This window comes from Carassius carassius, chromosome 17, assembly GCF_963082965.1.
Source record: "Carassius carassius chromosome 17, fCarCar2.1, whole genome shotgun sequence".
In the NCBI taxonomy this organism is placed as follows: domain Eukaryota; kingdom Metazoa; phylum Chordata; class Actinopteri; order Cypriniformes; family Cyprinidae; genus Carassius; species Carassius carassius.
In genome coordinates, this window is record NC_081771.1 from 6531544 (window position 1) to 6547078 (window position 15535).

The window sequence follows — 15535 nt, forward strand, 5'->3', positions numbered from 1 at the left end:
ACCGTTATTTGTAACTTTTTTATTAGTACACTATTATACACCCTGCTGTTCAAAGTGCATGCTATTGTTCAAAATTTGGGAACAGACATTTTGGCGATTTTTTTTATTTTTTTATTATTCAAATAAATACTATTCTTTTGAATACTATATGCATCACAAAACCCTGAAAAATACTAATTACAGTCTTTGTCACACATATATAGCTAATTTTGCGAATTATGCATCTTGTAGAAAAGAAGTGTTCTGTTATTTTTCAGATTTTTGCTTGGCAAACAAAAACCTGCATTGAAGGGGGATTCGAGATGCATCTAAGTTTCACAAAAAATCGTAGACTGACACTGTTATATATACTCACCAACGTCAATTTTTACTTGCATTTGGCGCTTGGCAAGTGTTAATCTTAAGCCCTGATTGCATTGTTCAAGATGGTAGATGTAACAGTTGTTTTATTGTGTGTTAGATGACACTTAACATCTGCTAACACATGCGTGCCCTTGCGTGTATGTGTTTACCCGTGTGTAGGTTGCCCAAGTTACCCGTTATGTTGATGTTTTGAGTTCAGAGGCAGCAGTTCCTCTTTAATGTCATGTTTAGCTGCACTGAATTGCATAAATGCACCTGGCATCACAATCTGCCAGCGCACATATTGCCTGTCTCTTGTATCCCTCCTGCCTCATAACTAAAAGCAGGCTACAGGCACACACACACACACACACACACAGAGCTCACCTTTAGCAAGCCATCCTTCATTTACTTTATTTGTGATCTCCTTACCGCATCAAACGGCAGACATGCAAACATATTCCCCCAGAGGACTGGTTTGCTGATGTGGCATTGCTGTTTTAAAAACCCACGGGAGAAGACTTCAAACAAGCCTTGCTTAAGCACTAAGGGATCAAGTCCTTTATTTTAGGTCGGAACCTAATATTTACCCTTTGAAACGAGCTATAGGAAAATCATTACAGGTTAGTGAACCCCATTCATAACCTTTGAATACTTTCTGATAGCTTTCACAGATGCTAATTGTCTGCCATGTTAGTACAACACTCTACGAAGTCTGTTGCTGTCCATCAGGGATTAAACAATAAACAGACCCAGACAGGTCGCTAACCAATGAGAGCAGTTCTAATTGCTTACTAACCAATGAGAGTGGACGTGATTGCTGCATTGGAAGGAATCGACTTAGTGCAGCCACTAATTAATCTCCAAAGTAATGATGCAAGTGAGGGCAAGAGCGCAGCGAAGGCTTGGGAAATCTTTTTATGCAAGAGTAGCAGCACCAGGGTGTCTGCACCCCTGGAGACTGGGTCACTTTAAGACACTCTGGAGTGAGATAAAATGAGGAATTGCACTTTTGTTTTGAGAGCTGATGACTGCCTGACAAGGTGCTTTGTTTAAGTGCTCACAACTTGTGTGCACGTGATCATCAGGGAATGGTTTGATAAAGCTGTAGTTCACTTGAAAATGAACATTTTATCATTTGCTCACCTTAGTGCCAAATTTCTAGATGACAGGTAAAAAAATGTGTCAAATTACAAAGCAAAGATGTCTCAGGATGTTAAATCATTGGTGAACACATTTTAATGGGAACATAGACTACCATTTAAAAGACTACCACAGACTACCATTTAAAAAAAGAAAAATAAATTAACACTTTTATTTAACAAAGAGGACACAGCTCTCTAAAGCTGAGTATGAAAAGTATTGTTGAGAGTTTCTCTAATTGTCTTAAATAGACACAGGGGTCTCTCAGCAGGAAGCTTTGAAACACACAGAGCAAGATAAGCAGGGTCTTTACAAAGCCAAAGGGAGAATAACAGGGTGTACCAGACACAGCTGAGAAAACTTGTATTTTAGGGTACTACTGCTGCTTGAAATATTCATATGTCTGGAGGAGAAATCCTATCCTACACACCCCAGCACGCATTTTTCTGATGCACTCCTGGAAGTGTGCACTTCAATACTTTTGATTCCATCCCGTGATCCCCAGCAGTCCCTGGTACAGTGAACTCTCCCCATGTTTCATCTTAAGAAGTCAAATTGTGTATATTACATTTCAGTTTTTTACAGTACGTTACATATCATTCTTCTTGCATTTCCATAATTCATTGAATTACGTGATCCATTTTGAACTTATAGGAACCTGTACACCATTAAAGGCGTAGATGACCACTTTTGGTATTCGACCTTAGAAAATGAGTAAAATTCAACAGAACTGGGAGCCGCATTGAGATTCTGATATTTCCGAGAGTGAACCATATAGGGCCTTAAAAATGAAGACTGGAGAAGAAAGGCTTATCAAGAACCAGAATTTAAAAGGATGTCAAGATATATTTAATACTTCTTGAGTAATAGGCATGCAAACATTTGAACAAGAATATTTATGTAACTCGTACAGGTAGGTTGCATTGTTTTGAGGAAAACAAGATTTCATGTTTCGACATTATTTGTTCTTCAGCCATTCCTCTTTAAATATATACAGGTCCTTCTCAAAAAATTAGCATATTGTGATAAAGTTCATTATTTTCCATAATGTAATGATAAAAATTAAACTTTCATATATTTTAGATTCATTGCACACCAACTGAAATATTTCAGGTCTTTTATTGTTTTAATACTGATGATTTTGGCATACAGCTCATGAAAACCCAAAATTCCTATCTCAAAAAATTAGCATATCATGAAAAGGTTCTCTAAACAAGCTATTAACCTAATCATCTGAATCAACTAATTTACTCTAAACACCTGCAAAAGATTCCTGAGGCTTTTAAAAACTCCCAGCCTGGTTCATTACTCAAAACCGCAATCATGGGTAAGACTGCTGACCAGAAGGCCATCATTGACAACCTCAAGCAAGAGGGTAAGACACAGAAAGAAATTTCTGAACGAACAGGCTGTTCCCAGAGTGTTGTATCAAGGCACCTCAGTGGGAAGTCTGTGGGAAGGAAAAAGTGTGGCAAAAAACGCTGCACAACGAGAAGAGGTGACCAGACCCTAAGGAAGATTGTGGAGAAGGACCGATTCCAGACCTTGGGGGACCTGCGGAAGCAGTGGACTGAGTCTGGAGTAGAAACATCCAGAGCCACCGTGCACAGGCGTGTGCAGGAAATGGGCTACAGGTGCCGCATTCCCCAGGTCAAGCCACTTTTGAACAAGAAACAGCGGCAGAAGTGCCTGACCTGGGCTACAGAGAAGCAGCACTGGACGTTTGGACAAATTTTGCATGTCATTCGGAAATCAAGGTGTCAGAGTCTGGAGGAAGACTTGGGAGAAGGAAATGCCAAAATACCTGAAGTCCAGTGTCAAGTACCCACAGTCAGTGATGGTCTGCGGTGCCATGTCAGCTGCTGGTGTTGGTCCTCTGTGTTTTATCAAGGGCAGGGTCAATGCAGCTAGCTATCAGGAGATTTTGGAGCACTTCATGCTTCCATCTGCTGAAAAGCTTAATGGAGATGAAGATTTCGTTTTTCAGCACGACCTGGCACCTGCTCACAGTGCCAAAACCACTGGTAAATGGTTTACTGACCATGGTATTACTGTGCTCAATTGGCCTGCCAACTCTCCTGACCTGAACCCCATAGAGAATCTGTGGGATATTGTGAAGAGAAAGTTGAGAGACGCAAGACCCAACACTCTGGATGAGCTTAAGGCCGCTATCGAAGCATCCTGGGCCTCCATAACACCTCAGCAGTGCCACAGGCTGATTGCCTCCATGCCACGCCGCATTGAAGCAGTCATTTCTGCAAAAGGATTCCCGACCAAGTATTGAGTGCATAACTGAACATAGTTATTTGAAGGTTGACTTTTTTTTGTATTAAAAACACTTTTCTTTTATTGGTCGGATGAAATATGCTAATTTTTTGAGACAGGCATTTTGGGTTTTTATGAGCTGTATGCCAAAATCATCAGTATTAAAACAATAAAAGACCTGAAATATTTCAGTTGGTGTGCAATGAATCTAAAATATATGAAAGTTACATTTTTATCATTACATTATGGAAAATAATGAACTTTATTACAATATGCTAATTTTTGAGAAGGACCTGTATATATATATATACATATATATATATATATATATATATATATATTTCAGCTTTTTGCTAAGTGGCTCTAACTTGTTTTTTGACCAATGTGAATGTGTAGAATTTAACAGTTTACTCATGGAGCCACAATGGAATTCCAATATCTCTGGAAATGAACTAAGTAGGACCTTAAAATGAAGATATTAAAAGAAAAGTTAGTTAAGAAATGATATTCAAGGTATCTTTAATATTTCATGAGTTACAGGAATTTAAAGTCTGGAAAAAACACAAATTTTCCAATTTTTGAGCTGCCACCATTGCCATATAATGCAACTAGGATTGCTAAAGTCAACAGATTTTGCTAATAGTAACTGTGTTAAAATAACATAATGATGCTGCCATTTTCCTCTTTAGGAGTTGATACAGAATGACCCACATGCTTATACATGTGTGTGTGTGTGTGTGTGTGTGTGTGTGTGTGTGTGTGTGTGTGTGTGTGTGTAGATGTACATTTTACATTTTATTTATTTATGATATTATCTTTGTTACAGCTGCTTTTACTCGGGTGAAAAAGAACAGCCATAGTGACCTGTGCATCATTAAAATAATTACCGTTTTTTCAGTTAAGCAGTCATTTCTTGGGGTGTGAATTTGTAAGACAGCTATGAAAATGAAGACTAAAGACTATTCAGAGAAAGTTCAAGTTAAACAAAGGCATAAATGAGAAAAAAAAATCCCTATATTTCCATGTCGGTTAGATGCCCCAGAGAGCACATTTCGTTCAGTTATCTTGTCACAAAGTCAGCTATTCAGCTACTGCTTAGAAAAGACTGTACCTCAAAAGCCTGCATGCAGAAGGAGACTTATGAAAGAAGCCACAAAGAGCCGAATAATCACTTTGAATCGGCTACAGAGTTCAGTAGCTGAGAACGAAATAAAGGTGCACTAGTCAACCGTATAAAGAGCTCTGTATAGTGCTGGCTTATATTGGTGTTTGGCATAGATGGATGAATGGTTTGGAAAAAATACAGCAAGGAAAGTTGTTTAAGTCTGCAAAATAATCATTCATCTTTCAGCAGTACACTACATTGATCTCAAATATTAGACCAAATTAATATTGTGCGAGTGAAAGCACTGAAATGTTTAACAACATGTGTAAGTATATGTTTGCCACAAAAGATGAAAAGCCGACATTGATTTAGAAAATCAGAATTCTGAAAATTAATACTTATACAGAATTTTTGTTTTTATTTAACTCAGTGAACAGATACAATCATCCAGAGCTGAAAGTTATTACGGTAATAAAGACCCATTTTTTTTGCAATGACCAAATGTTATAAAATCTAATATGCTGATAAATTTTACACTTTGAACTTCTTAAAACTGTCATATCCTGTGCAGTGGCCCTAAAATGTATTTCGTATTAATGCATGAATGCTTGAATGTGTGTTTACAAATAATGAATTATTTTGTAACAAAATTTAGTAAAATAGTAATAGTAAAAGCATTGTCAAGCCTTTATCAAGATTATTATTTCACAAAATTAAAAGTCTCCAATACTCACCAAGCATTTATTTGAATTTTTTTACATAGATGAAATAATATTACAATTTAAAAATAAGGTTTCCTGTAAATATGTATAATTAAATAGTATATTAAATATATTTTAAAATGTAATTTATTCCTGTGATGGCAACACTGAATTTTCTGCAGTCATTACTCCATTCTTCAGTGTCACATGATCCTTTAGAAAACATTCTAATATGCTGTGAAAAAAATATTCATTAAATATTAATAATAATGTAAGTGTTGAAAAGAACAGACAAATAACTTTTTTAAAGAACAGCATATTTACAATAGAGTTTAATTAGTTTTGTGAATATCTCAACTGTCAATTTAATGTGTCCTTGCTGAATATACCTATTAATTTATTATTATTTAATCTTACTTTTACCAAACTTTTGAATAGAATGAAGACAAAACCACTTTTTGGTTGTCACATGTCATTGGTTAATATGATTTTAAATGCGATTTTCCATTTCACTCACTTCATTGAAGTAAAAGACAAATTGTACTTTTCCCAAAGCTTTGAACAAGCCCTCGTGCATGTGAATTTTAAATGTAGAAACTCTTTTTGTTGGTAGAAACTATTATTTCTGCTCTGTTGGTTCAATTTCGTAGTCGATCAATTCATGAGCTCAGACTTGACAAGTGCGAGTAAAAGAAGCCTGATGATCAAAAATAAACTTTCTGTTTGTTAAGCATGACCTCCCACTACTCTTTCAGAATTACAAATCATGCCGTTCTTTGGTAATTCTTGCGACCGGAAATTGAGCTGGTGTGAGTGTTTTAATGAGAGGAGCAAAGTGCCAGGTTTTTCACGGGTTCGGAGGCCCCGCTGAGTACTCTTTGAGTGTTATTATTAGTGTTATTATTACTTTTGATTACTTTGTCAAGAGACACAGTTCAAGCAATAGTGGTAAAATAGTTATTTTTTATTAGAGGATTTTCTAAGGTGGACCATATTGCAATATTGATCATGTTTTGCATTGACTGCTCGGCTAATGGAAAGTCATTATAGTGTCATCTGATTTATCTCCGACAGCTTCTCATGTGGAAACAGAGCGTCGTGGGAGCTCAGCCACTCAAAGAGAGCGGAGGGCGTCTGGGGAACCCTATTGGGCGTATTCAGGTGAGTCACTCTCTCCTCGACCAATAAGCAATGAAAATGTGTACACAGCATCAGTAAGCAATAGCAACAATGTTTACTCAGCATAAGCCTGTGTGTTTTGGGGGAATCAACCCTATTGGGAAATTTAATGAGTGTATTTCCTTTTGAAAAGCGGCGGGTGGGTTTGGTCTGTTAGGTTTACATGTTTTGCAGCTGGAAAAGACCACTTGGCAGCCACTGGGCAAAATCAATTGGAAACACTGAAAGCTTTGTCTCAAAGAGAGATTTTTTTGCATAATCTATAACTAATCTAACTCGCGCGCGGTTGCTGGAGAGTTCTTATTTCGTACTTACTGAGAGTTATGAAAATGAATCAATCAATGGCCTCTGGCGGACATACGGTCAATAATCGTGAACAGCAGCTGCTCTTATCACATTTCAAACTCTGTTTCTTCTTTCCCCCTCGTATTTCCAGCTGTTTTTTTGTCTTTTTATTTCAGACTTTTTTCTTCTATCATTCCTCTGGGCATCTGAATGGTTTGCTTCATCAGCTCTGAAGCTCTGACAGACCAGTGCCGGCTTGTTCTTTGCCAGCATTCCGACTTGTGTCTGTGCTCAGAGGGATGAGGAACATTTATGCCTGTGGTTCCAGCAGCCCTCTAGCATGGAATGATCTTTAAATTGTGCTTTTTCCTTCCTTTTGACTTGCTGGCAGCCATATATGTGTATTTACCATGTGAAGTCGTGCGGTAAGCCCTGCGAGGCTTTCTCTTTCAGTGCTCTAATAGACGATGCAGCGTTTTCCAAATGTCTTTTCCATGATCCAATGATCTATGTCAAAAGATACTGTTTTCTGAGATTCAGATTTTTTGTGGTTGCTTTTCATATCTCCCTTTAGGAAAGAAAACCCCAAATTATCTCTTTAACGTCTCAATGTCTGGTTTGTGTTCGAGTGGAACGCGAATGGAGATATTTCTTAATGTATCATGATTCTATTTTTTTTTCTCATGAGAATAAAAACACAGTAGTCTCACATGCAGCTAAAAGATTTGCCAAGAAACCAGAGTTGTGCAAAATTCAGAATTGAGGAATCTATCATTCCACTATCTATATCTTCTATCTCACTATCTAAAATATGTTGTTCTATCATTCTGTTTTTTAACTAACTTTCCGACTTAAAAAACTTTTTTATAACTTTCTAAAAAATTATCTTGACATTCATCTTGACAAATTTTGCATTTCTTGATATTTCTGGTCATATTATTTTGTTCTTTTCAATTCATTTTACATCCTTGCATTAAAATTCAAGTTGCAATCCTGCATCATTCTTGTTATTGCAGAAATTGAATTGGAATTCAACAGGCAATTAATTCAATTGTGAACCAACCTTACAAGATACTAAAAGACTCAATAAGAACTAAAATAGTCAGAGCTTTTTTTTTTTTTAGCTACTCAACTCCAGAAATATGAAAGAGCAACCTATAAGAAATACAATTTTCCTTTAGGTTTGGTTTCTGAGCGAAGTAGCCTGTGAAACGATAGACTTTCTATAGCCCTTATATGAGTTTTCATGATTTCTTCGAGTGTTTTGAACAGATGTTGTTGATTCTCAGGTATAGCTGTGGTTCCCCAGCAGTTTCTCTGAAAGCATTAAATGAGGCTAAGTCAGCATGAAGGGTTTATGATTCAATTCACAAGCAATAGCTGTCTGCTGCACTTGTTTGTGCATTTTGCTTGTCTTTCGCACATTTTTTTCCCCTCTTACAAAGGATTTATTTTCTCACCAGACAGCATTCTCTTTAACTGTCATTTTTGTCTCTTTTTGATTCAGTTTCATTGTTTTGCAGCTTGTCTGTGTCAGAGTACCGTGTTGTATGTTCACTGTCAAGTTAACCCCCCTGCTAGTGTCACTAGATGGTTTGATGCCACAATAGCTGATGTGCTTCTGTGGACTAAAGAGAGAACAGTCTGGATATTCAGAACTGTTCTGGGATCAAAGCTTTTTCTGTTTCCAATTCTCAAGTAGTTTTATGAGCTATATTAAAGAGCATAACAAACGCTACAGAATAAAATATTTAATTTAATGGATCTCTGTCTGCAGCAGCCAGTGTTGTTTTTAGTCAGCTTTAGAAGAGAAAATACTATACAAATGGTACTGTCATGGTTTTTGGACATGATGCTAATGCAATACTATTTTTGGACATGTACCATTGTATACTTTGAAATGCTACGGCACATTATATTTCACTACTAAAGAACCATGGTGTTTTGCTTGCCATGGTATCATCTCAGGTTCTTTATTGTCACGGATTGACCACAAAATGCATCTTATGTTATTTAAACCATTGTATTTTACTACCTAAATATAAAATTCAAATATTCAAATATAAATATCAATTCAAATATCTGAGACCATATTAAAATCTAAAATTAAACAGGAAATTCTCCAAAAAAAAAATCTATATTAAATGTTATGTCATAAAATTAAGAAAACATTTAATTATTTAATTTTAAATAAAGTAAGAAGAGGCTGAGAAAATCAAATGTACATTTTTAAGTTAGATTTTTCACCCAAATATTTATGCTGATATAATAATTTGTAAAGAATGCAAAACATAGAAGTCTCTCAGGCTTCTGGACCAAAATCTGTGCCTTTAATGATTTTTTTGTGTTAAGCTTTTCTTAACTTCGTCTCAATTGAATTGGTTAACCTACAAGCCATCTTTAGGATGTTCATGAAAGCAGTTCAATAGCTTTTCTTAGCTGAGTCTTTAGCGTTCTAGCGTTCTTAGTTTTTTTTAGTCTGCATGTCTGTGCTTCTTTTGAGCAGAGCCAGAATGCACTAGAACCTTTCATGCTCTCACAATAATTTCGGTGCCAGAAGCATTCTGCAGGCTTTACCTATTTACCTTTTCCTTCCTTTAAACCCATTTTCAGAGCAAAAGCAAATCAAAGCTTGACAGGTGCGGGAACAATTACAGATTGCCCAAAAAGCCCATTTAAACTCCATTTCAGGATTTACACCTTTGCATTTATACGCAGTAAGATGAAAAATAAGCTTAAAAAATGTGCAGGAAACACTGGTAATGATTAGCCAATGCTATAGATTGCTTTCTGCTTGGAAAAAGGATCGTCATCCAACAGTTATTTTGTAGCTCATATTTTCTAGCTTGACATTATTCAGTTAGGAAACAAGATAAGTAAGCCTTTGTTGATAATTTTCCCAATTTAGGTGTGAAATGTGTCCCATTAACTTTCTCATAGAGTGGATGAAATAACAGAACCCCCTCTTACAATATATTGATCTCAAGAAGAACCTTATAAGGAGTAGATCCAGTCTTTGTCTTCAGAACAGCTTCCAACTATCTCAAGAATATTGCACAATCCTTTACAATAGAAAAGCCTCCAGTTCTGTGAGAAATGAAGGAGTCTTTTTTTTGCTTTGTGCTCCAGAACTTCATTCCAAGAAGTGATTCTCTATATAAAGCTGTTTATAGCATTAAAAACACTGTATAGGATGTCAAGTGTACTTTTTAGATTAAACTCTTCAAAAGTTTGGGGACAGTTCTTTATTTATTTATTTATTAAGAAAGTATTTCTTTTATTTAGTGAGGAGGCATTAAATTGACCAAAAGTCTAATATAATTTCAAATGAAATTTTTTTGTTTTGGTTTTTTTACTTTTCTGTTCATAAAAATATGTATCACGGTTTCTATAAAAATATTAAATGCCTGTTTTCAGCATTGATAATAAGAAATGTTTCCATTGCACCAAATCATATTAGAAGGATTTCTAAAGGATCATGTGACACTAAAAGCTGGAGTAATGATGCTGTTTAAAATTGTAATCATATTTCAGAATATTACGGTTTTACAGAATTTTTAATCAAATAAATGCAGTCTTCTTTCAAAAGCATAAAAAAAAAATCGTACCCACCCCAAACTTTTTACCTTTTTCAAATGTGAAAAAGTTAAGTGTGTCATTTTCAGCATCATTAGCAGCACCAAAATTTTGGAGTAATTATGCAATGTGACACATTACTCATCATAGTTATTCAACCATTTAGGTTTTAAAACATCTTTTGACTTCCTTAAAACTTAATCACACCAGACTGAGGGAAACAGATTCATTAGGTATATATATATACTTTTTTTTACCTTTTCCATTGCTCAGGTGTCTAGGATTTATTTCTATACCAGGTTATATGTCTTTGTGTTGACCTTGGATAAAGACAGTTTCCATATAGCAGTGCTATAGTGAAGCTCTTAATATAGGGGTTTATTTTTTCTCATAAAGTTTGGTGGTAATCTCTGAGACTGTACTTTTTTACTTTTGAGTTTTGGCCTTTTGCCACTTTTATTTGCTGAGATAACATGTTGAAAGGTCAGGAAGTGATGAAAAGAAAAGTGCCAGAGTTTCAGATTTTTCTCAGATGTTTCTAAAAATCCCTTTGAAGACAAAAATCATTTAATCATAGAAGAATTTAATAAATTTACACTGACATCCAATATATTTTTTGGAACTCTAGATGTAATGTGAGATTGCTGGGGTTGTTTTTCTCAGGAGAAGCATCTGAAAAAAACAAGAATCTTAAGCAGAAGTTGCAGTTTGCTTAATATTTAGTCTCACTGCTGTCAAAAATTGAGATAATTTTTCTGTTTTAAAAAAATTGGCATAAAACAGTGTTCACTCAGAAATTTCTAGAAATTTAACAAATATAAAACGGCAAGTAACACATTGAATTACACACTCCTGTAAAACCACTCCAATAATCTTTGTATTATCTACGAAAAATATATATTTTTTTACAGTACAGACTTAAACAATCCCCACATGAGCATAAACAGCAGAACTTTGTTTTATACATTTAGCAACTAAATGGTCCCTACATGTGAGCTTGGACCACTTTTCCCCTTTTTGCTGATGCAATTTGTCCATGCTTGGCATGTGCTGTTAGAATTTTCTGCTCTCTCCCATGCGACATAACAAATAATGTTGCTATTTTTGTGACAGATGCGCCTGCAATTCTGGCACTGGCAATATGATCTATTTGGAACTCGGTCCAATACCATGTGTTGCTTTAGAAAAATGACATATCCAAGTGCTAATTGTCAGGTCTCTTTAATTGCAGAGACACCGCTAATTGCCTGTCAACAAAATGTGACCCACCTTTGCAGCTGCATTTGTAAATGACTTCATAATTAAACTCTTTTCATTCTGTTCATAAATGGAGATGTATGTAAAAGTAGTTGTTATACGTAATTAGATTTCTTTAAGAAGACAAAAAGACTAGCTAGATGTGGATTCGGCTGAGGAAGGAGCCTAGGATATTACAGTAGAGCTTGCAAGGTGAGATTTGATTATGTTTTATTTAAAATGTGTGTGTGTGTGTAGGTATTTTTTAAAAGGGACAGATAATATGCCACACTGCAGGGTCTCTCCCAGGAGGTGCGCGGCACGCATCATTACTCATATTTTTCCTCTCATATTCTGCCAGGTTTTTATTTTCTTCTGCCAGTATTCTCTCATTCCCTCTCTCTCTCGCTCCCTTGTCTATCTCTTTCCCTCCCCTTTCCTCTCGCTATATCTGAGCAAATATTCACTTTGTGCTAAAAAGAGAGTATCGGTGTTTGACAGCGTCGTCATCCCAGCATGCTGTTATCACAGGAGCAGTTTGCGTATTTTGTTTACACGAACGGTTCAACATTTTAGGGTGATTTCTGGGTCATTTGGGTTCCATTTTGAACAGTTCATAACTCGGAAATGTAGGAATATGAGCCAGCTAAAGATTCCAAAGGTCGTTCTCAGTAATTTATGTTATGTAAATGCAGCACCATGACAGCCTGTTGTGGTTGGATGCTTAAATAAGTCAGATCGACGTTCCCAAGCATCATTTTTTGTGTCCCTGGCAACCCTCTGTGATTGATGGGTCAAGATGGCCAAACTAGATGTTATGCAAGACGAGCTCTCATAATTTGCAATGATAAATCGCTAAGACAGAAACCAATTTGTGTGAGAAATCCAGCTCCTATATCATCCTCGAAGCTTTTTGTGGCGGGGCGCCTGTCCTTGCTGGAAAAACAAGTTTTATTAAGAATTCTACTGAGATAGGATCTGTTTAACATAATGGAATATAGCGCAACAGAAGGAGATGCTTAGAATGATCTCAGATGTTCTGTGGTTACTAAAAGGAGCACGCAGAGCATCCAAAAGAGGATTTGTATTCCGGGCTGTTTATATGTGGAGTGAAGTGGATAAATGTTTGGAGAAAAGATGAAGGGATTCTGAAGAAAGCTGTATCATATATGCATAATTGTAAAGATATCATATACTACATAACTGTCAGAAAGTACTGTGGAGGTACAATTTTGTTCCTAGGTGAACAAAACATATAATGGTACCTTTAAAGGTACACAACAGGGCCTTAAGGTGCAATTGTGTTGTGTTAGGCTACAATTACAATTTTGTACCTTTTTTTGTGAGAGTGAGGGTTTAGGGGGTACACACAATTTTGTGTTATCTTTCTGTAAATTAGAATGTATCCTGTTGTCCTATTTTCTGAGCAAAAATAAATAAATAATTAGAAACTGACTATCATACATTGAATCTCATTTTAGTAGGTGTCTTCTGTAAATAATGGATACAGTTTATTTATGTGATCTCAGCATAGAGCCATAGAACCAGAATCATTAGATGACATTAAAAGAGTCTATTTAGGGATCACAGTGCAGCCCTAAAATACTAATCAATTGTAATATGAAATCTTTACTCATCTCTGCCATTGTCCTTCAAATCAATAGGTTTTACCCGTTTGTCAGCAAACATTTTAGCAAACATTCAGTAACTTTTCTTTTCTTTTCATGGGGACGAAAATAAAATAAAAAATATATAAACTCCTGGGAATTCTTATATTAGCAAATATCCACAATTTAATGAAAGCGAAATGAAAGTTGCATCATCCCTGTCTGAGATCTTCAAGGCAAGTTTTTAAGTTAATAATCAAAAATGTTTTGTAGAAGTATCAGCATTAAAAGCACATTTCAGTCCCTTAAGAAAAAGATTACTCAAGCTTATTATTTTTTTATAGTCATTGTTGTATTCATTTCATTTAATAAACAGCATTTGAGATGGTCTTGAATTTAGTGCAAAATACATTTCTGATTGGTAAAAAAAAAAGTGCAGGCTTGACTGTTGACCTTGTTTATGATTATTTGCAGAGGCTTGGGAATGTCACAGAAACAAATGTATGTTCTCATATGTCAAGTAGCTCTAAGAAATCTGAACACAGTTTGTGTCATTTAAAATTTGACTAGTTTAACTAGTAAAAAATAAATCCTTTTCTTTTCCATGGGTGTTATTGTTTGCGGCCAAGTAATAGAAAAAAGCTCATATTGGCTTTTGAATGTAGACCGTTACGTGCAGCCTGGCAGGCTGAGAGAAATCTAAGGGTTACCCTCCCTGCCAACACCAGGGTTTTGTAATCTCGACCCTGCGTGAGGAGGGGTTTGTTTTGTGAAACTTTCCTCCCCACCCATAACATCGCTTCTGCATACAATGGAAATGATCATATCTCTGTGTCTGCACAGGAGGAGAGGAAATGAACACATTGGGAACATGCAGCTACATGCTAGATAGTTATCTTCCAGAAAATACCAGATTATTATTGACCTTTTAATATTAAGTCCCAGTTAAGTTTCTTGTAGTTGATCTTCCATGTGAATCACTCTCACAGCGCCCGTGGCTACAGCCATATCCTCAGCCATTCATAATTCATGATATGCTCACCGGAATAAGAGAAGAATACATAAGAATATATTATTTATTATAGACGCCCTGAAAAATCACTGCTTCTGTTTACTTCCAAATATTCTTTTACACTTTTTGTCATAAAATAAGTATTCTTAGCTTTGTGTGAAATTCATTCAAATCAAGCTTTTTTTTTCACAAGATCCATAAAATACTATTAAGATCGTGCGTTGTTGTAAAATCATTAAAGAGATGTATATGAAATGTTCCACACCATTGAATATCTTTTGCACAGAAACCCAAAGCTTCTTTTTTTCAGCCTTCTAAATGTGGTTTCACAGGGTGTGGAACAACATCCAGTTGACTTGAACTCTCCGCATAACTAAGAACAGGAAAATACAGTTTTTTTTTTTTTTTTTTTTTGTAGCAAAGTACCTTGAGATGGAGGCTGATAATACTAGAAGCGGACCTTGTTTTGTCTGGAACGCCACTCGCCAGCTAATTAGATGCAAATAGACCTTTGATTTATCATTTCCTAACTTTTCCTGTTTCTCCACGCAAGTGGAACATAGCCGAGAAACTTTAGAAGAATGGGTCAAAGATTAGTGTTCTAGAACATACCATTCTTGATATAAAGGAAGCTTTTAGACGGATTATTTATAATATGCCTTACAATTCAGTTGGAGGGCTGTATGATTTTTTTGAAAGAACTCTCTTATGCTCTATATGAAAGCATTAATTGATCAAAAATGAGTACATGGAATTTAAAATATGTTAAAATATGTTAAAATATGTTTTATTGCTGTGATGGCAAAGCGGCAAGCAGCCATTACTCCAGTTTACAGTGCCATATCATCCTTCATAAAACATTTTAATGTACAGGTTTGGTGCTTATTATTATCAATGTTGGACACAGTTGTGCTGCTTAATATTTTTGTTGAAACCATGGCACAAGCAGCATTTATTAGTAACAACGTAAGAGTCTTTACTGTTAATTTGAATCAGTTTAACCAGTCATTGCTAAATAAATAGTGAATAGTGATATAAGTGCTGTTCAGTTCTTTTGTATCTCATTGGTCATTCATTTGTGAGG

At 35.7% G+C, this 15535-nt stretch overlaps 1 protein-coding gene across 1 annotated transcript in view; it reads left to right on the forward strand.

Annotated features, from left to right (window-relative positions):
* The window catches only part of ca16b (carbonic anhydrase XVI b), an 82982-nt gene that overhangs the window by 12101 nt on the left and 55346 nt on the right, over window positions 1–15535 (forward strand). The window contains exon 2 of the mRNA XM_059570595.1: window positions 6631–6717. Within this exon, the coding sequence (XP_059426578.1) occupies window positions 6631–6717 (87 nt within the window). The remainder of the gene's footprint in view (window positions 1–6630; window positions 6718–15535) is intronic.